The sequence below is a fragment of the Mustela nivalis genome, assembly GCF_964662115.1.
Source record: "Mustela nivalis genome assembly, chromosome: 12".
Classification (NCBI taxonomy): domain Eukaryota; kingdom Metazoa; phylum Chordata; class Mammalia; order Carnivora; family Mustelidae; genus Mustela; species Mustela nivalis.
In genome coordinates this window covers 31,366,691-31,394,098 of record NC_139031.1, presented here as the reverse complement: position 1 = coordinate 31,394,098, position 27,408 = coordinate 31,366,691, and the positions used below count along the sequence as shown (strand labels likewise).

The window sequence follows — 27,408 nt, the reverse complement described above, 5'->3', positions numbered from 1 at the left end:
GTGATCTCTCTCTGTCAAATAAATAAATAAAATCTTAAAAAAAAATTAAACAATGAAAGTTTGAAGGATTAACCATTTTCCTGGCAAATGACTTTTTTCTGAAATAATTCTGAAGTGTTACTTGTCTTTAAAGAACATGAAATGGATATTGTAAAGACTGAAGTAGCATCTTTATGAAGGAAATTGGTATGTTTGCCTTCAAAATCTTAATTTGTGAATACGAATACATATACTTGCAAATCCCAAGTTAATGGCTATTGGATATAAAAAAATGTAAATATTTCATATTTTTGAGTACATATTAAATGATAGGTATAGTATTTCCTCTCCACTCTTGGAAGAAAGCATTGCTACCTCCATCTTGCAGAGAGCAAACTGAGACTCAGAGGTGATGGAATTTTCCATCTAACCCCTCACAGTACCACGATTCTAACCCAGATCTACACTTACCGCCTCTTCGTGTTCAGTGCTTCCCATCGTAGGCAAGTTCTCAGAGTTCCCTTTTCTAGGTATTGGTTAGAACCCTTTTGATTGCCAGTGACAGAATCCAATAACTAGCTTAAGTAAATAGAAGGAATTTGTTGGCTCCTGTACCTACTTGTGTGAGGGGCGTAGGCAGAGAACTGGCCTTAGGGACTCAGTGGAACCAGAGAGTCTGATGCTACTTGGTGGCATTTGCTTGTGTGGTTTATTATTTCGGATTTCTCTGTGCAGCAGGTCCTTAGAACTCTGCTCATTTCTCTACAAACCACAGAGAAAAGAGACCTTTCTCCTTGGCCAAATGTGAAAAATCCCAGATACTCTAGGGTCACACACTCATTCCTTAGACCAAAGGGGGGGGGGGGGGAAGAAACAAAAAGAAAAAGCTACTTTAGGACCCAAAATTAAAAAAAAAGTTGAGACTTGTAATTTGTTTACCTTATTTACAATTAACTCATTTTCCTTAAAAAAATATTTTCAAGGCAAAGTAAGACCTTCAGTCTTATTTTTCTTAATTTTATTCAAAGAATTAGGCTAGTGGGAATAATAGATTCATATTTCCAAGATCAAGGCCCTATTTCTATTACCGAGGACTTAGTGTGTGGAAATGCCATGAAAGCAAGGATATTTTGGTTGGTTTGGTTTGGTTTGGTTTAGAATAGGGTCTGGCATATAGTAGATGCTCAATAAATATTTGTTGAATGAATGATAATTGAATGTGAAATGACTAGCATTATGTGAAACCTGTAATATTGTTACAGAGATAAGGTATATAAATATAATACATTGTAGGTATATCAGCAAGTTCACAATAAAACAGTAGATATTGAATACCTAAGTTCTGAATGGATGCTGAGGGAGAGATTAATCAGAGCAGGGGTAGGTTAATAAAAGACTGTGTACTCCAGATAAACTTTTATTTATGGCCAAATAGAGGATACGAAAATTTGTAGGATTATCTGGCCTAAGACTTTTTTCTCCTGTTTTTATTATATCTCCCATATCAATTCAATTAAAAATATACCTATTTTTTTAATTCAACAACTCTGTGCCAGCATAAGTCCTTAAGTTCTGTCTTTCTTACTTTTGTCTTTATTTTGTATCTGTTTTAACCCTATGCACTTCTTTTCTTAAAAAAATTTTTTTATTATAATAAAAAATTTTAAAAGTAAAATTATTATTTAGAATTTATGGAAACATTTTGGAAGACTGACATACCATTTCTAGTACTTTGTGCCTCTGCATCCTTAGAAGTGACCTTGGCCTTCCATATCATAACTGCCTTGTGACAAAGGTCCTTGGTGGTCACCACTTTGTTGAGGCCCACTGGGCCACTGGGCTCTGTGGTATTGAACCCTTTACATCATCCCTTTGTGTAACCTGCTCATCTGTTCCATGAAAAGCTACAAAACTGATAAGTATAGAGCTTCTTCCTTTGTAATTTAACTCTCAGTGTTTGGGATTCTTACTGTGTCTCTCATGGTGCTGAGGAAACCACATCAATTCCTCTTCCCTGCTCATTCCCTCTCTCAGGCTATCCATTGTTCAACTCCCTCCCATTAAAATAAATTCTCCCACCTGGCCTTTCCCCCAGGTTGCTGCCTCAATCTCCCCCCACCCCTTGTTTAATAGCTGTTATTTCTCTGCTCTCTTGATCTCTCCATTTCTTCACCTTACCTTTATACCTCAGTTCCTTGAAATATGGTTTCCAAGTCTGCTGTGTTGCTAAAATGATATTGACCAGGGTCACCAGAAGTCCCTTAATGTCAAATAAAATGGACTCTTTCCTACGTGACTTCATGTTGACTACTTCTTCCCCTTGAAACCATTTCTTTGGTGTATGTACCACCTCTCTTTACAGACTTTCTCATCTCACTCATTCTTCCTTTAAAAGAGAGGTTGAATCTGCCTCCATACTTAGCTACTTACCCTGTTGTGAGTCATTGAATGATATGGATGGGAACAAGTCCTGTGTATTAGTGAAAGAGTGAAGACGTGGATAGATGGGAGAGGGTGATTAGGCATTGTAGACAGTAAGTTTCTTGGGGCAGCCAGAGTCTGTGCACAGAGACTGCCATGTTGCTGTCACATCCCACTTGTTCCCGTGTTTTTCCTTTGGTGTAACTTAAAACCACTTCTGATAATCATAGAGGAATAGTAATGGAAATAGCTCTTAGTGAAATGCAAAACCTTCACTTGTTATTGCCTGTGAAATTTTCATCTCTGTACACTTTAGTAATGAAGGCCAGGGTAACATTTAGAGATATATTTTAACCATTTGGGAAGAGAAAGAGCCTTCATTAACAGATAGAAGTGGCTATAATGTAAATATAATCCATTGATGAACTTTTGGTTTTTATTTATTTTATTTTATTATTATTTTTAAAGATTTTATTTATTTATTTGACAGATAGAGATCACAAGTAGGCAGAGAGGCAGGCAGAGAGATAGAGAGGGAAGCAGGCTCCCCAACGAGCGGAGAGTCCAACATGGGGCTCGATTCCAGGACCCTGGGATCATGACCTGAGCGGAAGGCAGAGGCTTTAACCCACTGAACCACCCAGGTGCCCCAAACTTTCAGTTTTTAAAAGAAAACGTATTTGATACTACAATTCTTTCAGAATATATGGTGTCTTTGCCTACCAGAAAATATAGAATGTGATTCTGTTCTAATTTTCCAGAGACTTTTACTCTAATAAATGACTTTAATAGTTGAAAATGAAGTTTGACAGTATTTTTTTTATACCCTTATATTTAATAACAGCCATTTAGACAAGTTTTTCTAATGTTTAGTAACAGAAAAATCTACCTGGCTTTTTATGTTGAGGTTCTAGTTTTTGTTTTTTTTTAACTTTTAAATTTTGTAAAATCTACTAAAGTTTTAAGCAAGTAAAGATCAAAAGGTGAAGGGGGAAAAAGTTAAATTTTTGTTTATTTTTCACTTTGTCCCAAAGACAGTAATGTATATTTTTAAGAGTTGTACTTTGTCCACCTATTGCAAGAATCTTTCTTTAATATATAAAATCTGACCTTGTCATGGAGTCAGCTCCCTGAAAATTGATATATGGAGAAGCATCAAATTCTGCAAGATACCTGACTGACTGTTGGTGTTGGAAGGTCTCCACAAGGTGTTTTTGTCTCTCCAGTCACTTGGGTTAATCTCCTTGGATGTCCTTCTGAGACTAAAACTATGTTAAGGGAAATAAAACAACTCAAATATTTGCACATGCAACTTATTGGTCCTGTTTTTCATTCTTTTGCAGAGAATGGGACAGAGAACTGGCATCAAAGAAAAACCCCAAACTCATTAATGCCCTTCGGCGATGCTTTTTCTGGAGATTTATGTTCTATGGAATCATATTATATTTAGGGGTAAGGATCTCATTTGTAAATTTATTATGGATAATAAGTGTATTCATTATTATAATTTTATTAATCTAATGGACTTACATTCATTTTTATGACAAGGGTAATTCGTGTTCAGCTAAAAGGACTAATTCAACTCCAGATACAAAGAAACTACTAAAACTCTAGTAGAGACAAATAAAAGTGCCCTAAGGAGCCCTGGAATGCAGGCAATCTACTTTAAAGTGGGTAAATAAATAAACAAACAAATAATGGTTTCAGTAAAATAAATTTTTTTGAAGAGGTTTATTTTCTGTTATGATCCCAAATTATGTTATCTTACTAGAATATCAAATTGCTGGTGCTTTATTCTTCTGTATTTGACAGTAGAATTTCAGGATATAACATCAAGAGAAGAATGAAGTCAAGTTTAGTCAATTATCAATATGAATATCTGTAATATTTTGAAATCATATCTGCATATGGAGTTTCAAGGAAAAATAGCAAAAATTTAAAATTTGGCAGTGAGGTGTGGTTGCAGTATATTTTCTCAGTCTTCTATGTCTCCATCAGTGAGAAGAGAGTTCTGTGCCTGAAAGCCTGGGGCTTTATATGCAGTCTGAGATATTTCCTAGCTGCTGTTAAATTTGACTTGGATCTATTATTTTTTATATCACCAGAGCATCATTTCATATCCTTGGTTATAACCTATAAAAGGCAATGATGGGTTGAAATTTGTTTAGTCTTTAAGTAAAGGCTGTGTATAATATTTGCTTTGGTAAAAGTACCATCTGGATTCACATATATTCATATTGGTCTTCATGCATTGGAGAATTAAAAGTGCCATCAAGTCTCCCAAAATGATGTCATTCAAGTTGTATGTTTTTAAGAATGTGTAGTTTTGTACATAACAAGAAAAAATGCATTTAAAAATTTATCTCAACAAAGATGATCACATTTAGATCCAGAATGTTCTGTAATGCTCCTGACAATCACCTGGAAACATTCTTCTGGCTTTTGAAATTATCTGTCATCCATCCATCCATCCATCCATCCACCCACCCACCCACCCATATCTATGTACCTACCTACCTACATACCTATCTGTCTATCTTTCTTCCACTCTATTCCTATAGAAACCTGCAACAGTTTGGTGGTAAAAATATTTTTTTAATTTTTAATTTTTTAAATTAATTTTTAAATTTAATAATTTTTAAAATATGAGTAAGGTATCTCAAGAACTAATTACCTTTTAAGATGTCTTTGAGGTGATTTTTCTCTGTGAGAGCACTCAGAACTTTCGGAAATAGTTTTATCCATAGAATCTGGCTCTATTTGACTTAATTTAAAAAATCTTTTATTGTTTTAGTGATTATACTGTATACATTTGAGTCAGTGTATAGTAATACAATTCAATCTGGTCACACATAAGAATGTAACATTCAATAAGTCATTGTTGGATTGACGTGACTAACACTTCCAACAATTGTTTTGTCTTGACTGAAACGGTGGTGAGACTGATAGTTCTCAGACATGGTCTCCATCATGAGCTGCTTCCACTGATTAACATAAGCACTACCAAGTAGAAGCAGGAAGAGAGGCCTCATGATCAAGCACCTTTTATGCCCTGTCTTCTGAAATAATTTATCCAGCAGCATCAAAGATTCATGCAAACAAAAACACTCACTAAATATGAAAGTTAAGATAATACAGGAGCATATTTATCAATTTTTTTGTCTTGTTTACAAAACCATGATGAATACAGTTTTTTATTGAGTTTAATGTTTATTTTACCTAATCTATTCCAAGTTCAGCATTAAGTCTTTTATGCAGATTGTTTTATTTAATTCTTCTAGTAACTCCATGGAACATATATTATTATCCCTAATATACAGAAAAGAAAATTGAAACTCAGAGAAATTATGAAACTTCCCAGAGTCACACATATGGTAAATTTGAGTGATAGGTCTCTTTAGCTCCAAAGTCTATGAACCTTCTGCAATAGCAGATTATAATTGTGATATCATTATATTTGCAATGATTATATTTAGTTAGTCAAGAAAATAGTGTTTCTGGTAACCAGTCTTTGGTCTGCTGAGTTTTTTTTGCATCTTCTCAGGAGACCCAGGTTAACAGAAGCTGAAAGATTGAGGATTCTTCCAGGGTCATCTCGGGGGCAAATCTGCAGAAAGTTCACAGTAGGAAGCAGTTTGGGAACTAAAGAGAATCTTCTCCCTTGCTTATGCTCCAGAAGGAACTGTGTGAAATCCACCCAAGGACCAGTAGTGCTAGGGTCAAACTTATAAACAAAATTAAGAGAGAATGGAGTGGGTATGGAGAAGGACTCATTCTTAAACTTCTCAAGTCTTCAACATGTCCCAGCAAAAGGAATCTGAAAGCTTTTCCCATGAGTGGTGTTGAGGGATGATGTACTCTCCAGCTACCCTGAACCCTGAGTTGTAGGTTCCAGACCTAGGTTCTGGAACCATCTGCATGTTTGAAAGGCCATGGATTACTTCCAGAAGAAAAGAAGGGGAGAAAATGTAACTGTTCTTATAAGACCTCTGTCTTTTTAAACAACTTACACCAATGCTTTAGTATTGATGGTATTCTCTTTGACCATTCCTTTTTTTTTTCTCTGTGTACATCAGCTTGGTAATTGTTTAAAGTCGATGAAATGACTGAAGATTCTTGAAATTGCTGTAATACCACTCTTGGTAAAAGGTGGACATGCTTTCAAAATGTCCTATACATCCTTAGTCCCTCTGAATAAGGGCAGTTGTGATATAAGGCGCATTTGGTTGGTTTCAGGACTGATTAGAAAAAGTACTATGAAATCTGCTCTCGACTGTGAAAGGTTAAAAAACAAAAAGGAAATGCCATCATAAAGGAGCTTGTCTCTCTGTAAGAGTTGATATAATTTTAAATCATATTAGCTATGGCCTCTCTTCATTAGTTAGCTCTGTGCTTGTTTTTTTCCTCCATCTGACTCAGCAGCCAGATAAAACATTATCTTTCACATTTAAGACTCATAGCATAGAAGAGAAACTAGGAAACTGGCTGTTGAAAAGCTGAGCATGAGAGTCAATTAAGGATCTTGAGAGGCAAGCCAAGTGCAGAGAGTTCTGTAAGCAGATTACTAAGAGATGGTTATCCTTTCTCGGGACCTAGGCAGCTCTGGGCATATTTCCATTATCAAGGTGAGATGCGTGTCAGAGCAGCTTGGGTCAAACTCCTTTTACTCATTAAACCCCAAGAAGGTTAAGGACGTAAAGGAGAAGCCCTAGTACTAATGTGACTAGAGTTCTCAAGTCCCGCGGTCTGTATTACAGAAGATCTTTGTCCATTATGGTTTGACAAAGACATTGAATGGGGATTTGAATACAAGCCTACTGATAAGGAAAGGAGAGTGGGGAATTCTGCACACAGACCCTGGTTTAGGCTTTGATTTATGTTATGTCCCTTTCACATGATTGTCTACCTAAGGACAGCTATCTAGCAAATCTCCTTCTTGCAGATGCCTACTAGGTAGGACCCCTTTCTCACCTTCCTTCTCATGCCTACCTCTCCCCATCTGTAGCTCCCTCTCTAATCCCAGCAGTGTCTTGCCTGCTGTATTCCTTAAACTGGCCCTATATCCTATTTCTACTCACTACTAGAACCCCATCTCTAAAACACACTTCCTTGTGCTCTCTACCTGAATGAAGACAATCTACACCTTCCCTCAGTTCCTGTGATAAGAAGAGTTTGAAGTTCTTAGGGTTTGGATTTCTTTGAAATATAAGGAATTTTTATATCACTCTTTAAAGTGTCCAGCAGTGCCACCCTAGATAATGTGATTTAGTTTGTTTGGGCCCCGGGATACTAGTATCCTTGTCAAGGTGATTCTGATTCAGGTAGACAAGCACCATTATCACTGAATGCATCTGACTTCTGCTAGAATCTAAGGGAGGCATTGGGTGGCCCACTTTGAGAGAACTTTTTAGGGTTAGTGTGATTTTTTTTCTTAATGATAATATGGAAAAAATTAAAAACATATAAAAATGAATATGAACTCTTAATGACAAAAGAGCAATGCTTCTCAAACTTTAATATACATATTAAAGATTTATTTATTTATTTGAGAGAGAGAGAGAGAGAGAGAACAGGAGTGAGGCCCGGAGGGAGAGGGAGAGAGAATCTCAGGCAGACTCAGTACTGAGCATGGAGCCTGACATGGGGCTCAATCTCATGACATTGAGATCAGGACCTGAGCTGAAACCAAGAGTCGGGGTCTTAACCAACTGTGGCACCACAGCACCCCACCTTGAAGGCTAAACTGGGAATCCAATACCATGTCCAGTAGAATACCGTATCTAAGACAAAGTGCATCTCCTGTTCACTCATGTAGAATTTTGGAACAAAATTGAATTATAAATTAGGAATTGTTTGTGATCATATTTTTTAAAACTTACACTGATTATGAGGGCATCTAGGCCTCCCTTTCCTGGTGGGAGTATGCTGCATTTTTTTAGCTCTTATAGTTAACCACTATCCAATAGTGACTAATAAATAAGATATGTTGAGATAAAATAAAATATATGGGATGCACTCAAGTATGTATTTTTTTTCAAAAGAGGGATTTTTTTTCTTTTTCTTAACTCCTCTTGGGTGTGCTCGTGCCTTGATGCCACAAGTTTGTTTTACAATCTTGGGACAAATCGAAGAACTTGCCTGGATCTCAGTTTCCTTGACTATAGGGTGAAAAGGGCTGTAGTAAAGTGTATAACTTCTGTGATCTCTTCAACCTTTTAAATTATGTGTCCATGCTATGGGTTCTAGAGAAGTAGCATTTTTCTTAAATCACAGTGATCTAAACTTATAAAATGATTTGCTGAGTGGATGTTGAACTAATCATAATCCTTGCACTAATGGTCAGTTGAGGGAGAAATAGTTCATGTTATAACTTTTCCATTTCAATTTATGGTTATGAATGAGAGGAAGGCTTTGGAGTCAAACGGTTGGTTTGAAGCCTAGCTTTACCACTTGGTAGCTGTGTGACACTGGGCGAGTTTTTCAAGCTTGAATAGATTGCAGTACATAGCAGCTAGCTATTGCTATATATGCTAGCTATTACTATATCTTTAAGTAGAATATCTACCCACCTGCATGAATACTCATGTCATTTGCATTTCCCTCTAAATGCTGCAAGCAATCTTAAAGCACCCATATGATTTTTATAGGGCACAGAAATATGTTTTGCTAATGTTTAAAAATGATAGCTATTTTCTAAGCTTTATTTCAGAAATTAAAATTAATATTTTAATGCATCTTCCATTATTACATTTTCTGGATTAAACCTATTATTCCTGCTATTCAACAAATCCAAAAACTTTTTCCCTATAAAATATGAAGACTATAGCTTAGATTTCCAGTGAGGTTGTTGCTAAAAAGTTAACAAATCAATAAACCCTAAAAGGAAAATAGCAGAAACAAAACATTTTGTGTTAAGCATTGAATCTAAAAACACGATTCAGAGGTAGACAGAATCTCAATATTTTTTGAGATTGTAGTCTTGGTATGGTATACAAACAATTTTATAAAAACTACAAACAATTGAGGCAGGTAATAGGTGTTATTTTCTATGCCAAATATGGGCAAATTCTTCCTTTAGCGCTTAGTATAAAGCCAAAAATTACCATCAGACTCTAGTGTATCTTGAGATAAACAAAAATTTGACACTCTTGTTTATCATGTCAAAAGCAGAATTTGACGCCTTTGCTTTGGTATATAAGCCAGTACTCTTTGTATCTAATGAAAAGTTCTAGGCATATACCTGATATGTGTTTACTTTCTTTTAGAAATGTTTTTGTGTGCATGTTTTCTTTTTACCATTTATTAATTATCAGTAAGTTATATGCAATTTTCTTTTCAAAATTTTATTATTCTTTTAAGTATTTTTATGATTATGAAAGCAATTAGGTAATTACTGATAGATTTATGTCTATCAGATTATGACAATATCAGATTATGTCTATTTCCCATGGGAATGTATACTTAATAAAGGGAGGGTGATCATTGCTTTATATAATATGTTATAAATCTGTTTCTCTTCTTAATGTGTTTCCTGTCATTAGCTGCTTTCCTACCTAGTCACCTTAATGTTTAATGACTCATGTGGCTGTGCCATAATTTATCAGTTGCCCATTGTTAAATATTAATATTGCCTCTAATTTTTCATAATTAAAAACAGTCCTTCAGATGCCACCTGGGTGGCTCAGTGGGTTAAGCCTCTGCCTTCGGCTCAGGTCATGATCTCATGGTCCTGGGATCAAGCCCCACATCAGGCTCTCTGCTCAGCAGGGAGCCTGCTTTCTCCTCTCTCTCTCTGCCTGCCTCTCTGCCTACTTGTGATCTCTCTCTCTGTCAAATAAATAAATTAATTAAAATCTTTAAAAAACAAAACAGTCCTTCAATGCACATCCTTTTAAAACCTAATTTTAGCAAATTTTCAGATTTTCAAATTGCAAATCAGAAGGTATACTTTCTTGTATTAAAGTAAAGGTATTACTTTCTTCTGTAAAGTTACTTTTTTCTGTAAAGTAAAGGTATTACTTTCTTGCTACTAAAGTGTGCAAATTCAGTCCTCATCAATAATAGGTATTATCATTTAAAAACATTTCTAAATTGCTCAGTGAGAAAGAGTATGTTATTATTTTTACTTGCATTTTTTAAAATTTATTTTTTATTTATTTTCGGCATAACAGTATTCATTATTTTTTCACCACACCCAGTGCTCCACATAATCCGTGCCCTCTATAATACCCACCACCTGGTACCCCAACCTCCCACCCCCCTGCCAATTCAAACTCCTCAGATTGTTTTTTAGAGTCCATAGTCTCTCGTGGTTCACCTCCCCTTCCAATTTCCCCCAACTCCCTTCTCCTTTCTAACTCCCCATGTCCTCCATGTTATTTCTGATGCTTCACAAGTAAGTGAAATCATATGATAATTGACTCTCTCTGCTTGACTTATTTCACTCAGCATAATCTCTTCCAGCCCCATCCATGTTGCTACAAAAGCTGGGTATTCATCCTTTCTGATGGAGGCATAATACCCCATAGTGTATATGGACCACATCTTCCTTATCCATTCATCCGTTGAAGGGCATCTTGGTTCTTTCCACAGTTTGGCGACCGTGGCCATTGCTGCTATAAACATTGGGGTACAGATGGCCCTTCTTTTCACGACATCTGTATCTTTGGGGTAAATACCCAGGAGTGCAATTGTAGGATCATAGGGAAGTTCTATTTTTAATATCTTGAGGAATCTCCACACTGTTCTCCAAAGAGGCTGCACCAACTTGCATTCCCACCAACAGTGTAAGAGGGTTCCCCTTTCTCCATATCCCCTCCAACACATGTTGTTTCCTGTCTTATTAATTTTGGCCATTCTAACTGTTTTTATATTTTTGGTTTCCAGTGAGTTTAGACAGTTTTTATATATCAAGCATTTGTATTTCTTTTTGTACATGCAACTGACTTTTTGTGTTTTTTGTCTATTTTAGTACTTGTCTTTTTCTTTTTGACATATGAGAAAATAATTTTCCCAGCCTACCATTTGTTTCTAGTGAGTTTTTACCTTTTTTCTTAACATTTAGAAGTTTTGATTTTTAAAAATTTGCTCCCAAATCTATAAACTTTTTCCTTTGTTCTCTGCTTTTGTCATCAGATGTTTTTAAAAGTCCTTCCTACCCAAATATTTATGTTTCTACATGTAAATATCTAATCCATTTGGGATTTATTTTGGTGTACGTTTGAGATAGAAATCTAAAAATGAGTGTCCAGTTTCTTCATCATTTATTGCATAATCTATACCTTCTCCACTGAATTAAAATGCCATATCCTACATAAAATTATTACATGTACTTGGACTTGTTCACAGATAAATCTATTTCTTTGTCATGCCACATATTATAACAGCTGTATAATATGACTTTTTATATGCAGTAGTGTAAACCCTCTCACATTTTTCTTATTCGTCAAATGTTTTTGATTAGTTTCTCATTTTTTCAAATGGAATTTAGAATCCTTTTTCCATTGATTCAGCAAATACTCACTGAATGGACATTTTGTCGTAGGTGTTGTGCATCATGTTGGGATTGTTGTAGAAACTAAAACAAACAGTCCCTGCTAGTTTGGTGCTGAAATTTCAGTTCCAAAGAATCTACTTGAAATTCTGGTGAAGATTGTGTTAGTCTTACAAAATAATTTGGATGAGAATGGAATTTTCATAGTGTTCAACTTTTCTTTATAGATAATTTTTAAGTCCTTTAGATTTTTATTTAAGACTTTATGTCTAAAAACAAAAGACTTTATGTCTTAGGAATGTTTGGAAAATACATTTAAGATGTATATATATATGCATATATATAAATTTGATATTTATAATGTCTCATATCAATTGTTATATTAATGAGATCCTTATTTAATATTATGCTTGGTATAAAGGAATTTATTTTCTTAGTATAATTATGTTTTTAAATTTCTACCCATTATACTCTTGATTCACATAAATTTGTTGTATGGATAGTCATATTCTATGCTGATAATAATAATTTTCACTTTTTTAAAAGATTTTATTTATTTGAGAGAGAGAGAGTGAGAGAGAGCATGAGAGGGGAGAAGGTCAGAGGGAGAACAGACTCCCCATGGAGCTGGGAGCCTGATGTGGGACTTGAACCTGGTTCTCAGGGATCATAACTTGAGCTGAAGGCAGTTGCTCAACCAACTGAGCCACCCAGGCACTCTAATTTTCACTTCTTTATGATAATCATACATCGATCATTTCTCTTGAGTTGTATCAGCTAAAAGTTCTGCAAAAATGTTAAATTGTTCTAATAACCAGTATTCCTATTTTTTGTGTTTGCCTGAACCTAAAGGTAATGCTTCTATAGTTTTATTACTTACTTTATTAGTATTAATTAATTAGGTGCCGATTGTTGTCTTGAGGGAGAATTTCTTTCTTATGTTAATGTAACACTTATATTCAAGAATATTTAGGATGTATCAATGCCAGTTTTGATTGAAGTTTTATCAGATTTCTTTACGGTTGTTTCTTGAGATAATCATAGATTCTTCTACAGTCTATGGGTACTCTATTAATTTCTCAATATTGAGAAATCTTTACTTCTTAACATTTCTCAAATAATGTCTAGTATTCCTGAGATAAAGACATAAAGTATATTTAAAACAAGTTGAGATGATGATTATGATGGTAATGATTTTGCTGACCACATAACATAGAAATTCAAGTAACTTTAGAAGTTCTTCAACTAATTGTGTACGTTTATCAGAAGAAACAACGGTGCTTTGGACTTAGAAATGTAGTTTTTAAAGTAGTCTTGTAATTTCAAGCCTGAACAAAGTTTCTCTTTTCACCTGAATTTTCTTTCATGATCTGAATATCAGGCAGATTTCCCTTTTTCTAGAAGCATTTGGCCCTGTCCAAGGTATGCAGGTAGAACAGAAATGATGAAAGAATTTAGACTCATCTACAGTGATTTGAGCTTTGGTATGGAGGATCCTTATGGAAGACCAGATATGGTTCCCAGCAGATCTTTTCAGTCTTCTTAAATTTTCCCTGGAAGGCTGATCTGAATTGAGACTCACGGTTATTCCCACCGGGAATGCAATCACTTGGGTATCTAACTTGACCCTCTCTACCTAAATAGTCTAAACTCACACTGTTCTGACCTGCATCCCCCTGAGCAGATGCTGCCTATGGCGGTGGCAGGATATGGACCAGGAAAATTGCTGAAGGAATCTCTAGCCTCTGTCAGGTGACTCCTCAGACTCAAATCATATAAACAGAGATGTTAGCACTGGAGGGGACCTTCAAGATCACCTTGCCCCCACTTGGATTGTCAGTGGGGAAAATGTCCAGAGAAAGGAAGAGACTAAGGTGACACAGATAGTGTAGGTAATATAGATAGGAACTTGGGTTTCATGACTCTGAATTTCATTGTTGCGCTAGCTTAAAAATAGATATTCAGGCTTCTTTTATCTAAGTGAAACATTAAGTGAATTGCATCTTGGTTTGTGTCATAAAATATGTAATAAACATGTAATAATAAAAACAATAAACATGTGATAAACAATATAATGAAATGTAATCAAATTTTCAAATAAATTTATGTTGGTCCTTATGACATTCAAAGCTCAGTTGGCTTCCACTATTCTTTTTGGTGGCAAATTGGGAAATTTCTTTAGTCCCAGAATAGTCCAAACCATGAAATATACAAAGCTTTCACATATCAAGAATAGAGGACTTTGTTATTCCTAGTCATTTATAGGGATGATTTTTTTTTTTTTTTAAGATTTATTTATTTGACAGAGAGAGATCACAAGTAGACAGAGGCAGGCAGAGAGAGAGAGAGAAAGAGAGAGAAGCAGGCTCCCTGCTGAGCGGAGAGCCCGACGCAGGACTCCATCCCAGGACCCCAAGATCATGACCTGAGCCTAAGGCAGTGGCTTAACCATCTGAGCCACCCAGGTGCCCCAAGGGATGAGTTTTTTTTTTTTTAAGGACTCTGTTTCAGAAACCAAGCTTGTTACTATCATTTTCCTTCTTTAAAAAAAAAAAAAATCAGATGTTATCTGTAAGTAGTTCCATTGTAAATATTAGAGAACATGCTGGTTCAAACAGATTAGGGAAAATACTGTTGAGGGGAGGGTTGAAGTGCTGACTTTGTCCTTGAATGTTGACAGTTCTATGTTGTGGTGAGATTTATATTGGTTTGCTATTTGCAGATGATCCTTTTGTATTGACATTTTTCTCTACCAAAAATAAACTACATTTTTTTTCTATGAATATGAACCCTCCCAAAGTAGTACTACTGATGTCTTTGTGGAATAGCCATTACTATTCAAAGAGAGCATGTCATCTTTTGGTTGAAGCAAGATGAAACTAATTCAGGACTGATATATGTAAAATAGATGCCTGAATCAGATTAAGACACATTTTACTTATTTTGTTAAAAACTGCAGCTGAATAAACCACTCACCAAGTAGATCTGTTGTGAAAGAGATGGCAGCTTATGGGAAAAATACACTGGCTAGACGGTAGCAGGGATGTAGTTCAAATTACTCAAGAGGAAGAACACTTAGGTACAGCTGTACATTTCTAATTCCAAAAACTCTATGTATAGCTCAACTGCCAAAATATTTCATGTATGTCATGATAATCAACTGAAAATATTTCATAAACCCTGCTATGTAGCTATAGTAGTGCTATGTAGATTGTTATTATGTAGGTCATTAGTAATGAACACACCATTCCAGAAACCACAGCTTTGCTCTATGGTCACTATTCACTTTTCAGTCAAAATACCCTATACATAAACGCATCTCCAAATGACTTTTGCTAGAATCAAAAATCTAATCTTATTTCAAAGCTCTAAGATATTGAAAGTAGTGTCAAGTGTTTTACATATGGTGTGGCCCTCTGTGTAGGCCCGTTTTAAATCCTCCTCTAAAAATGAGAATCCTTGTGTTGAAATTGTGGGGCCATTTGATGAAAGGGAAATGAAATCTAATTTCTTTGTTTTTCCTCTGTTCAGGAAGTCACCAAATCGGTCCAGCCTCTCTTACTGGGAAGAATCATAGCTTCCTATGATCCAGATAACAAGGAGGAACGCTCTATCGCGATTTACCTAGCCATAGGCTTATGCCTTCTCTTTGTCATGAGGACGCTGCTCCTGCACCCGGCCATTTTTGGCCTTCATCGTATTGGAATGCAGATGAGGATAGCTATGTTTAGCTTGATTTATAAGAAGGTAATGCTTTCTTGCACAGTCTCTGTGTTTTAAAATGTCTTAAACATCATGTTGATATACATGTGGGATAAACACAAGTCAATTTTGTATGCTTGTGAAGTAAATGGCAGCAATAATTAATGTTTCTACTTGGTAATTAATTCAGTTCATTTCAGCTAGTAATTATTGATCATCTTCTATAAACTGCCTGTATTATAGATTTCATTTTTTAAAACTACTCATGTCATCATTTTTTGGAATTTTTGGCTCCCCATTAAAATAATACTTGCTGTCTGCATTAAAAAGTCATTGACAGGGGCGCCTGGGTGGCTCAGTGGGTTGAGCCTCTGCCTTCGGCTCAGGTCATGATCTCAGGGTCCTGGGATCAAGTCCCACATCGGGCTCTCTGCTCAGCAGGGAGCCTGCTTCCTCCTCTCTCTCTCTGCCTGCCTCTCTGCCTACTTGTGATCTCTCTCTGTCAAATAAATAAATAAAATCTTTAAAAAAAAAAAAGTCATTGACAAAATATTATCTTGTGGTAAAATGCCATGTATCATTACGTTCAATAATGAGTGTAGTATGCAATTGTTAGTGATAATCCAAGCACTAACAGTATCTACCTTAATTAATTGTGATACTCATCCACTATTTTATTTTGAGTTAGATTTTTGTCATCCTATGAGTCCTGCAAATTTAAAAAAGTTTTGCAACAACACATGCATGGCAACCCTAAGATCCTTTTCTGCTTTTCTGTATGCATTTTCCAGTCAGAAGGCCAAGTTGCTGAAGCTTGATTTAGGTGAATGCAGATTAGACCTACCCATCTTACAAAAACAGTTTAAGGTCATTTCAGTGATGTGTTTTCTAGACTATGTGTGACTGCTTGGCTCTACCAAGTCATTATAGAAATCTCTTTTGGTTGAATCATTTGGATATTGCTTTACCCTTCTTTTCTTTTTCTTGCCCCCAATGTGAAAACTTTATATACTTGGCTTATAAGGGACATGAATCTGAAATTACCTGGCAAATAACCCAGAACACTTCCATAATATAAATGCAAGGTCAGGTGTACTGTAAAACCTTGATAGTCATACTTTATTGTTCAAAATAGCCTTTTATGGAGGCAGAAGAAAAAAATGGAGTCCACAGTTTAATCAGATCATCTCAGCTACAATCTCCTCAGTTCATAAGTACCAGGAAAACATATGTAAAAAATCAACAAAAATTTTATTTTGATCCAGAAATTTTAGGTAAGTGAATAAATTATTAGGTATTACTTGGGAGGTAGAATTGCACGCATGAATATTAAAAGAAGTTCAGTTCAGTCTAAAAAATATTTTTTAAAACTGCTTTTTATCATCATAATAAGTGATAGCTAACGATGTACATGACAAGCTTCTAAGTGAACTAGGTTTATTATTTCATTTATCTCCTCCAAAACTCTCTATGGTAGGAACTATTATCCCTGTTTTATGCATAAAATATTTTAAGAAACTAAGACCTAAAAAGTATAGAGAATTGTGCAAAAACTTGAAAATTTCTGAAATGGGTAAATCATAGTCCTTGATGTGGAGGATTTTCCAAATATTAGAGCGGAAAAGCACTGAAATAATATAGCAAGGCAAATTGTGTTATATAGGAGGAGAGAGGTATAAAGTACCCTGGGCTAAGGGGGAGGAGAGATCAGAGAAGGAGCAGGTTAGTTTGTAAATAAGTCCATATATAACACTGAGCACAATTATAGCAATATATGTGCTTTCAGATCCAGAACACATTCACGAAAGGTTTGAAGCTATTTTATCTGTCCTTCTTTCTGTGTTATTACCTGGTTTATTTACCCCTCTGGGCACAATTATTGGCCTGCCTTGGCATCATCACCAGAAAATGCAGTTGTATCTTCATGTGGCTGTGGTTGGGTCCCTAAAGTGAGCCTAAAGTTAACTGGTTCATATCTGACCAGCTCCATCCATATGGCAGGCAGCTACTAGCTCTAATAGTATCCCAGATTTTGTCCCGCAATGCTATTTTGCTTTGTTCTAAAGTCTGCAGCTATGATACATTCAAATTATATTTTAAATAATGAACCTAAATATATTATATAAATGTCAAATCACTATGTTTTACACCTGAAACTAAGACCGGATTGTATGTCAACTGTACCTCAATTAAAAATTAAGAAATACAAGAAAATAATGAATCTAAATACAAACTAAATTATCTTTACATGTGAATTTACCTGTGACTAGAAGATAGAGATAATTAAATGAACAGATATTTACTGAGGTTTACTGAGGTGCTTACTCTGCACATAGCTCCCTGGTAAGCCCTCTGGAGAACTCAGAATCACCTGAGACAGACAGTCTGTTACTGAATCATGTGTATTACAGCTCTATAGAATTTTGCCTGTCATCTGTTCTAATAGTGTTTTGAAATTAACTGCTTTGATTCCTTCTTCATCTGTGCTTACCTAAATGCTAGTCATTATTCCACACCCATCTTAAATTCTACCTCCTCAATAAAATCCAGATTTTCATAACCAGGTATGTGGACCTTCTCTTAACCACCCTATTAATATATACTCATTTATATAAGTTTATGTATATAAATATAAATTAACTCATTCAATGTATCATGTGTGTGTACTAGGTTACCTTGAGGCAACCTATTGATATCTTTGTCTTCTCTCTGTCATGATCACCTAACTTCCCATTTTCACTTTAGACTTTAAAGCTCTCAAGCCGTGTTCTGGATAAAATAAGTATTGGACAACTTGTTAGTCTCCTTTCCAACAACCTGAACAAATTTGATGAAGTACGTACCTACTGATTTAATCTTTTCTGCATTATTGTTATAACTCATACAAGCCCAAGGGTTTTCCTGGGTCAGTTAATGGTGATATGGGGTTAAGTTATACACATCCCTACCTTGCCCATTTCTGCCATTGATGGTTGTTAGCAGAGCACCATTCTGGGGTTTCATAGTACCACCCAATGCAAAGACATCTTAGCTCACTGTGTATTTAATAAAGTTTTTCAAAATTCAAGTTTTATCAGATCTTGTTTCCTTTTAATACTTTAAATCAGTTTTTTACTTTGGCTGAATATGATACTCTGAACAATTCTTGTTCAGTGCTCTCTTATTACACAAATAAATGCAATGTCTTTGAGGGTAGACCGTGTAGTGTGTTTAATTGTCTTAGCATTCTCAGTATTTACAGATTGTTAAACCCACAGCAGGTGCTAAATAAGTTACTATTAAATTAAGCATGCATTTATTCTTAATATTTTGTCAGGTGATAGAGTTGATATACTGAGAGCCTTTGGAAACCCTTTTGCTCTTGCGTGTTTACATCATGGCTCTTGCATTAGTCAAATAGAAGTAAGTTATGAAAAATAAATCCCTGACATGATACTTAAGATAGTTCATCTTAAGCCCATTGAATAAAAATACACTGAAAGATGCAATGACTCGAAATTTGTTCCTTGGGAAATCCTAGTCTATTTGTAGAATGTTTAAGCACGTTGCTCTGTGAATGAATGCCTTGATGTTAGCATTTTGGGAATCATGATGTGTTTGATTATCTAAGTTCTCTGTGCTCACTCTCTCTCTCTCATCTAGGCTTGTTTGTCTGTCCATCACTAGTTTTCACTGTGATTTTATTTTCCAGGGACTTGCACTGGCACATTTTGTGTGGATTGCTCCTTTACAAGTGACGCTCTTGATGGGCCTGCTCTGGGATTTGTTACAAGCCTCTGCCTTCTGTGGTCTTGCTTTCCTCATAGTCCTCGCCCTTTTTCAAGCCGGGCTGGGGAGAATGATGATGAAGTACAGGTAGTAGCATTTTAGTTACATAGCACGGAACAGTTTTAAATTAGATTTTCACAAAGTCTACTGTAGTAAATCCAGGACCACTCTATTTACTGAACCAGGATCTACTTACTGGGTGTCACTGAAAAGGAATTATTTTAATGGTGTAAATAATATTCCCTATATCAACAGGGCATTTTTTTGGTTTATCAGCCTATAGAATTTCTTTTTGAATATGTGAAGATTCAGTTCATTTGTATAGATCATAAGGTTTAGGTAGAAGGGATAATGTGTATATGGGTGGGAATGCATGTTTTTGGATTGAGTTTCATAAGTTTTTCCTACTCTGGTTCATGGATCATCACACCAGAACCTTAGTTACTTTTTATTACAGAATGAATCAGTGATACCAGTGCCAGTGTATGATAGAGGACGTCTAGAGTTTATCAGCTAGAAGGTGATAGAATGTATACAAATTTTGGAGTCTGTTAGCTCTTGGCTTGAATTCCAAGTCACTCTGCCTCACTGAGTCTCTGGTTTTTCATCTTTAAAATGGAGATAACCACTTTTCGTGGAGCACCATGAAGTGTCCTACACTGGGATAGTCTATGGAATGTGTCCAATAGTGTCTGGTACATAGAGGGCATTTACTAAAAGATAGCTATTATTTTTGTTATCCTCTATCAGATAGTAAAATAAATATCCACCTGTTTAATAAGAAGTATGGCCTTAAAAAAATAACTTTTGTAGTTCTTAGTGACAATTTGACTTGGTTTTACTAAGTATTTGATTGATTTACAGAGATCAGAGAGCTGGAAAGATCAACGAAAGACTCGTGATCACCTCAGAAATGATTGAAAATATCCAATCTGTTAAGGCATATTGCTGGGAGGAAGCAATGGAAAAAATGATTGAAAGCATAAGACAGTAAGTCCTTCTGATAATTTTAATATCATTAGCCAAAAATGTTTAATATTTTAAAAATGATTATGTCACAGTGGACTTACTGACTTACTTCCAGTTCGTATTTGAAGTTTCTATCAATTGTTTTAAGTTATATCAATATTCATGCATCAATATTAAGTGGCATAAAGTCATTTTCATGGGCTGTACTTTTATGTAGTTGGTAAAGTGTGTTATTTTTTTTTACAAGGATATTTATGCCTTATAGAAGAATTTCCTATATGTGTTTCTAGCTACTTATTATACTTGCTTGACTAAAATAATGATTACGATGCTGGAGGGTGATTGAAACCTTAAATGAAACTACCAGATTCATAACTGTATAATTCTGAACCAAATAAGTGGTTTTCTGTTACTCCATTTCACTTAACTTCTGTTACGGCTCATGAAAAATGAAAGAAACCCTTCTCTTCGGTTAAAATATCATATCATTGTTCTTCCTTAGCCTAAGAGTAATAATGCAGGTAATATCCATAAATTGTGTTTCTAAAAACCTCGTAATTGAGAGGTCAGCTGAAGCAACAAAGCCATCACCTGAGATAGAATCAGTACTTCGCACCTGTCTCTAGTCTTGTTTCACCTCAGATTTCTTCTCTTTCACTGATCAGTAAAGATTATTTCCAGCAAAAAAGTACAGCCCAGATTGAGATATGATTTCTGTGACAGTTTGGGGCACAATATAAATTAGGACATTTCTGCAGCCATGAGACCATTTTTTTTTTTTTCAGTCAATGTCCATGTTCTACAAACTGCAGTCGAAAAGGATTCTAGGAGACTCAATGATAGACATACTACTGTTGAAGACCAGATAATTTCAGGTCCTATAGCACATGAGAGTTTCACAGAGAAAAAGTGTACAAGCAGAGTACCTTTTGGATGGTGTGAATATGGTTATGAGGAATTGGGGCTGCTGATACTGGTAGACAGTGCTAACTGAGCTGCAGGTGTGTGATTGGAACAACAAAAGAAATGCTGAAATATTAAGTCCTTTGCCATGTAAATAGAAAGAGTGAAAGAGTAAATATTTCCCAAACGTCATTGGTCACCTGTTTTTATTATGCCTTTCAAGACAAATCCAGGAAAGAAATTGTATTTTCTTTCCAGAAACATCCTTAAAGATCTTAGGGAGTTGTTTAGTCAGTTGAAGTTGTTTTTCTTATTAGCAGTTCTTCATCAGATTTATCCCCTTGGTCACTTCTGTGTCTGTAAGCACAGGCATACCAAGAAGGGGATGAGGAGTTGATCAGAAGATCCGGTTGCCTCAGACCTGAAATTAAACTCCTGGTCATTTTAGGTGTTGACTTTTCTTGACTTTGGTTTTTATTTTTCTTCCTCAAAAGATGAAATTCATCCTTTCTATTTCGTGTTTCTGTCTGACCAATTGTAATACCAAATGGTTGGTTGGAACGTGTATAATCTGGTTCTGTAATCTGGCATGAAATTGTTACCCAAAAAGGCTGGGAAGGGCTGACATAAATATGGGAAAACAAGAGTTGCTTGTACTCAAAAAAAATAAAATGTGATATTCTGAAAGAAATTGCCAGGATATGTTCGAAGGGGTGATTACCTCAGCCTGGGCCCCTATTGAACTGGGCAGAGACTATGTAAAACTCCCTGGCAATCTGCTCCTTTACTGCTCTTCTGTAATAAAGCCACTTTCAAGTTCTTTTTTTTTTTTTTTTTAATAAGAAACTGATAAAATATTTTTATGACTCATAAAGTACAAGTGATTTTATTGTGGAGAATACTGCTTTCTATAAGTGATCGCTATAAATGTTCTTGAGTCCATTATTCTTTTCTTATCATACCTCTTCTTCCATTTTCCTCATTGGTTTCTAACACATTTCAACAACAATTCTCATAAATTTGTGAACATTTTGGTGAACAGGGTTTTCTAGCATTTTATTAACATCAGCCTAGCCAATATTATTCTTTTTTTTTTTTTTTTTTTTTTTTTTCTGTTGAAGATTAAGGATCCTAGGCAGATTCTTAGTGCCAGGCCCTCTGCTGTGTTCTCATTTATCATGGCAATGTCTCTGCCTTGGAGATTGTGTGTTTCTCTTCTACACATGTGGATGTATGTAAGATGGCATAGCTATCACTGACAGAACCAGGAGTCAAACCCCAATGAGATTCCAAAATCCCAGTCTGCTTTCAGTGCCAAATGATTGAAATAAGAAGCCTTAGACCACATTAGAATGTGAATACTGTCTAGGTTGGGCACATGGAACTTAATTTCCTTTATCAGAGTGCTCAGGGTTAGACTTTTTTTCAGACTAAAAATATATATATATATATATATATATATATATATATTTTTTTTTTTTTTTCCCCCTGAATTCTACCACTTGAGAATGAGAACTTCTCTGAATTTTACAAATGTGTGAAACTAGCCCCCAGATGCCAGGCACAGCTCTTGTGTTGCTCTTCGCCACAGAACCCTCTGTTCTCTGTTCCTGGCTGCCTTTTTCCCAGCAAGAGCCGAAGAGGAGGATCATAACTGACTTTAATTTTTCTGGTCCTGGCAGAGTGCGGTGGAGGTTGAAGACAGCTTTGTTCTCTTATTACCAGCATCGGCACTCCCTGTTTTCTGTCTGCTAGAGTACTGAATCCTCTTTGATATGTGTTAGAAAAAAAAAAAAGTTCACATTTGCAGTTCAGACTAGAAGATCAGAAGTAAAAAATGATTGTTGCAGGGGCACCTGGCTGGCTCAGTCGGTGGAGTGTGTAATTCTTGATGGTGGGGTTCTGGGTTTGAGCCCCAGGATGGGTGTAGAGATTACTTAGAAATCAAATCAAATCTTTAAAAAGATGATTTTTAGTAATTATACTAAAGTGAGAGAGAGGATAGAGTAGCTATTCTTTTCTAACTTTTCAAAAGCTACCTGCAACAGAATTGCTTGGGTTCTAGTTTAAAACATGGATTCTGGAAGCCTATTGAAGACTCAGTCATTATCTCTCAGTGGTGGGCCTGAGGCTGTATTTTAACAAGTTTCTCAGATTATTTTCACCCATGCTAAGGTTTGAGAAACCACACCTTTGTTGCTTAGATGTTGTTTTCAGTGTTCCCCAAAGCCAAGCTAGAATTTCTAAAATGTTAAGAATTCATTAGGAAATCACAAAGGAAAAATTACATTTTCCTTTATAACTCTTACAATGTTGTCCTCATTTCCACACTTAACTGCTTGAAACACCAACCAACAAATAAAAAATTGGAATCAAAGTCTTACTAATCTTACAAACTAATAATGAAATGATTAAAGATATTAACATATTGTTATCCTAACAATAGAAATAGTAATTGAGATTATGAATTATAATATAAAAATAATGTTTACAGGGGCACCTGGGTGGCTCAGTGGTTTGGGCTGCTGCCTTCGGCTTGGGTCATGATCTCAGGGTCCTGGGATCGAGCCCCGCATCGGGCTCTCTGCTCCGCAGGAAGCCTGCTTCTCTCTCTCTCTCTCTCTCTCTCTGCCTGCCTCTCTGCCTACTTGTGATCTCTGTCTGTCAAATAAATAAATAAAATCTTTAAAAAAAAAAATAATGTTTACAGATATGATGTCCAAGACACTGGTGCATTCATTACCATCCCACTCTCAGAGAAGGTAACTGAGGCCCAGGGAGATTAAATAACTTGCCCAAAATCACACAGCTTATATAGGGTGGTGCTAGGAACAGAACACAGACAGAAAGCCTTGAGAGCATCTGGTCAGGTTTTTACATTCCAAGATGCCTGGTATTTGAAAAGTTAATAAGAATCCCAAATTTTATATTTTTTTTTTTATAGAACAGAACTGAAACTGACCCGGAAGGCAGCCTATGTGAGATACTTCAATAGCTCAGCCTTCTTCTTCTCAGGGTTCTTTGTGGTGTTTTTATCTGTGCTTCCCTATGCACTGATCAAAACAATCGTCCTCCGAAAAATATTCACAACCATTTCATTCTGCATCGTTTTGCGCATGGCAGTCACTCGGCAATTCCCCTGGGCTGTACAAACATGGTATGACTCTCTTGGAGCAATAAACAAAATACAGGTAATGTACTTAACATTGCATCGTATGCAATGATTTTAGAACAGTTTTGAACTTTTATAGCAAGCACACTCTCTGGAAATGAAGTCTTGGTCTTGGGCTGGTTCGATGCACAGGATTTCCTATCTTGATATCTATGTGTGGTCTAATGAGACCTTGTGATGAAGCCCAATGAAATAAATGAAGGCCTGTGAGATTCTCTTAAATCAAAGAAGTTGAAGAAAATACTATTTCTGTATTCTGGAGAATTTTATTTAAGTAATCAACCAATAGATCAGTTCTAATGAACTTGGCGAATGTGCAAAAAATTGACCAGGAAGTTATAAAATATTCTAGCTAAAACTGAGAGTATTCACCTTAAACTTTTGAAAAAATTTTCAAAATACTTTCCAGAATGTAAGATAGATGAGAATGGCATTTTATGTCACACGCTGGCAATGCTGATGTAGCTGGTAGCTTGGAAGAGAAGTTCTAAAGACCTCAGGTGATTATACCCAGTATATGGAAAGCTAATTGAATCACTAGCATGAATTTCTGTGTGGTTATAATTTTTATAATTAATGTGCAGATCAAAAATGTATTATTATACTTTTTTGATATTCATTTAAATATTTAACCAGGAAAAAAATCACTGTAATAGAAGGAAAAATGAGGGTGCAGCATGAGCCACTTTTAGGTCATTCTGCCATTATGTAATCTTGGCCAGACTTTGCCAGTGGTTGTCCATGGACCTAATTTTGGGCTTGAAACTGTTTCTACTTGATCTTTAAATTAAAAACAAACAACCTATTTGCATTAGTTGGGAGCATTTAAAAGTTGGGGGATGTTACATATACAATAAATTTTATCTTCAGCCTCTTTTGAAGAATTGGAATATGTAGGAACTGGGTCCTCTTTCCTTAAAAACTGTGGCAACTCCTCCCTCAAAGGGGACTGCCCTCTCTAGTTCTACACAGTCTCTACTCAGGCACCGTCCTTAAGTTTATCTTCTTGAAAATATGTGAGTTTGAGATCTCCAAGTTAGACTAATTGGAGAATGTAGTTCAAAACCATAGTAGCCCTTGGACTAATCTTATTTCGTCTGTTAACCCTTCTCAAGTGAGAGAGAGAGAGAGAGAACATGAACATACATACAGACTCAAAGAGAGAACACCGCAAAGACCTGGAGAGTCAGTGAACAGGAACACCGGCAGAGAAACAAAACAGAGAAGAAGAGAGAAACCAAAACAGAGATAGTGAGTGAGAGAAGACTAGAGGAGAAAAAGCAAAAGTGAGGCAAGGAGCAGGCTGTCCTCTATACCTGCTGCAGTGAGAACTTCAGGATATAGCCACTTAATTCTTCCTGACACTCCCACCTTTCCTCATAGAACCCTACCAATGTCTAATAAAGCCCTTCTTTTAGAGTCAAGGTTCTGATGCTTTCAAATCAGTTATATCAGATCTTCATACGTTTACATAACCCAGAGAAGTGATGCTGTCGATGCTTCTAATAAGGAGGGTGCTGCAGATGTGAAGACGTTAGCTTTCTGTTTGTCCTAATGTTGAATTGAGGTACATTGGTGGGTAACTCAGGGAGGCCTTATAAATTTATCACTCAGGTTCATATGTAAGAATGGAAGGAAGAATCAGTTGTGTGTTACAATCTAATGTATAAAACCAGTTTTATAAAATAGCACACGTTTTAAAAGTGCCTTTCACATGTAATAAATCCAAGTGCTTGGCAAATTAACTTTAGAACATTGTGAACAATTATTTTATTAAGAAGTAATTTCTAATATATTCAGTAATCTTCATAAAATCCAAATACAGAATACAGAACCATCAGAGTGTAAAATAGGTGTAATAATGCAGTAATGCTATTCTAGTTCTACAATATGTTTTTGCCTTCTTTTGTAAACAGGATTTCTTACAAAAGCAGGAGTATAAGACGTTGGAATATAACTTAACAACTACAGAAGTAGTGATGGAGAATGTAACAGCCTTCTGGGAGGAGGTCAGAATTCTTTCTTTAATTGTTTGCTCTAAATACTTCAACATTTTCTCCTTTGTGAATCTGGTTTTCATCCTAATAGACAAGAAAGTTAGAATGATAATTGAACTTGTAGCTCTGGGAGGGGAGCTGCTACTTTTCCTCGATCAATTACGATTGGGAAGTGATGCCAGCCTCATAGGTTTGGGAGCTCAGCAAGAGCAGGGCGTGAATTCTAGCTCTGCCATTTCTTCTGTGTGTAATCAATATCAAATTACTTGTGGAGAACTTGGTTCTCCAGCCATAAAGTGAAATATTAATATTTCCCTTGCAACCAGTGCCTGGTTTCTTGCAAGTTTGTTGTGAAGCATGAAGCGTGAAGTGCTCAGCAGAGTACCATGCACATAATATAGTTCCTCAAGAAATGCTCCTTTCTGTTTTGTCATTTTCCTGTCCAGCGTGTTTGCAACATAGTGGTCTACATAAAGATGTTGGAAAGACACATGCCTGTGTTATTTTCTATTTTTACTTATTTCCATTCCCTCTTAAAAATTCTCTTATATATCTCCAAGTCAGAAAAATATTATCAAGGATATTCAGCCTCTCAAGAAGGAATATTTGATGATTGAGAACACCTCTTGAGTTCCTATTATCATTTATATCTGTTGAGTAAAGATAGGAGTTTATGAAACCACTATCCTATTTCTACATTTTCCAAAATATCTGAAACTGGTTTTATTTATATAAGCTGCTTGATAGCCAGGACTACACTTTACTTCATTTCTGAAGATACAGATTAGAGAATAATTCTTTATCTGCCTAGCAAAATTGTTTGTGGGAAAGTGTCATGTCAGAAAGGGATCAGTTTGATTTTACTTCTTTGTTTTTAGGAGTTTCAAAGGCCATTCTAGGCATGACGGGAAAATAAGAAGTTTAACATTTCCCCCCACCCCCAATTTCAGACAAAATTGTTTCCCTGCTTGCTGTGAAAATCTTCCATTTCCCTCTTCTTCCAT

The 27,408-nt window shown here is 35.8% G+C and overlaps 1 protein-coding gene across 3 annotated transcripts in view; it reads left to right on the top strand.

Annotated features, from left to right (window-relative positions):
• Positions 1–27,408, top strand: part of CFTR (CF transmembrane conductance regulator) — a 169,696-nt gene that overhangs the window by 30,677 nt on the left and 111,611 nt on the right. For all 3 annotated transcript variants that reach the window (XM_082692270.1, XM_082692269.1, XM_082692268.1), the window contains 7 exons: positions 3,744–3,852; positions 15,425–15,640; positions 18,341–18,430; positions 19,287–19,450; positions 20,228–20,353; positions 24,180–24,426; positions 26,324–26,416. In XM_082692270.1, the coding sequence (XP_082548396.1) occupies positions 3,823–3,852; positions 15,425–15,640; positions 18,341–18,430; positions 19,287–19,450; positions 20,228–20,353; positions 24,180–24,426; positions 26,324–26,416 (966 nt within the window). In that variant the 5' untranslated portion in view covers positions 3,744–3,822. The remainder of the gene's footprint in view (positions 1–3,743; positions 3,853–15,424; positions 15,641–18,340; positions 18,431–19,286; positions 19,451–20,227; positions 20,354–24,179; positions 24,427–26,323; positions 26,417–27,408) is intronic.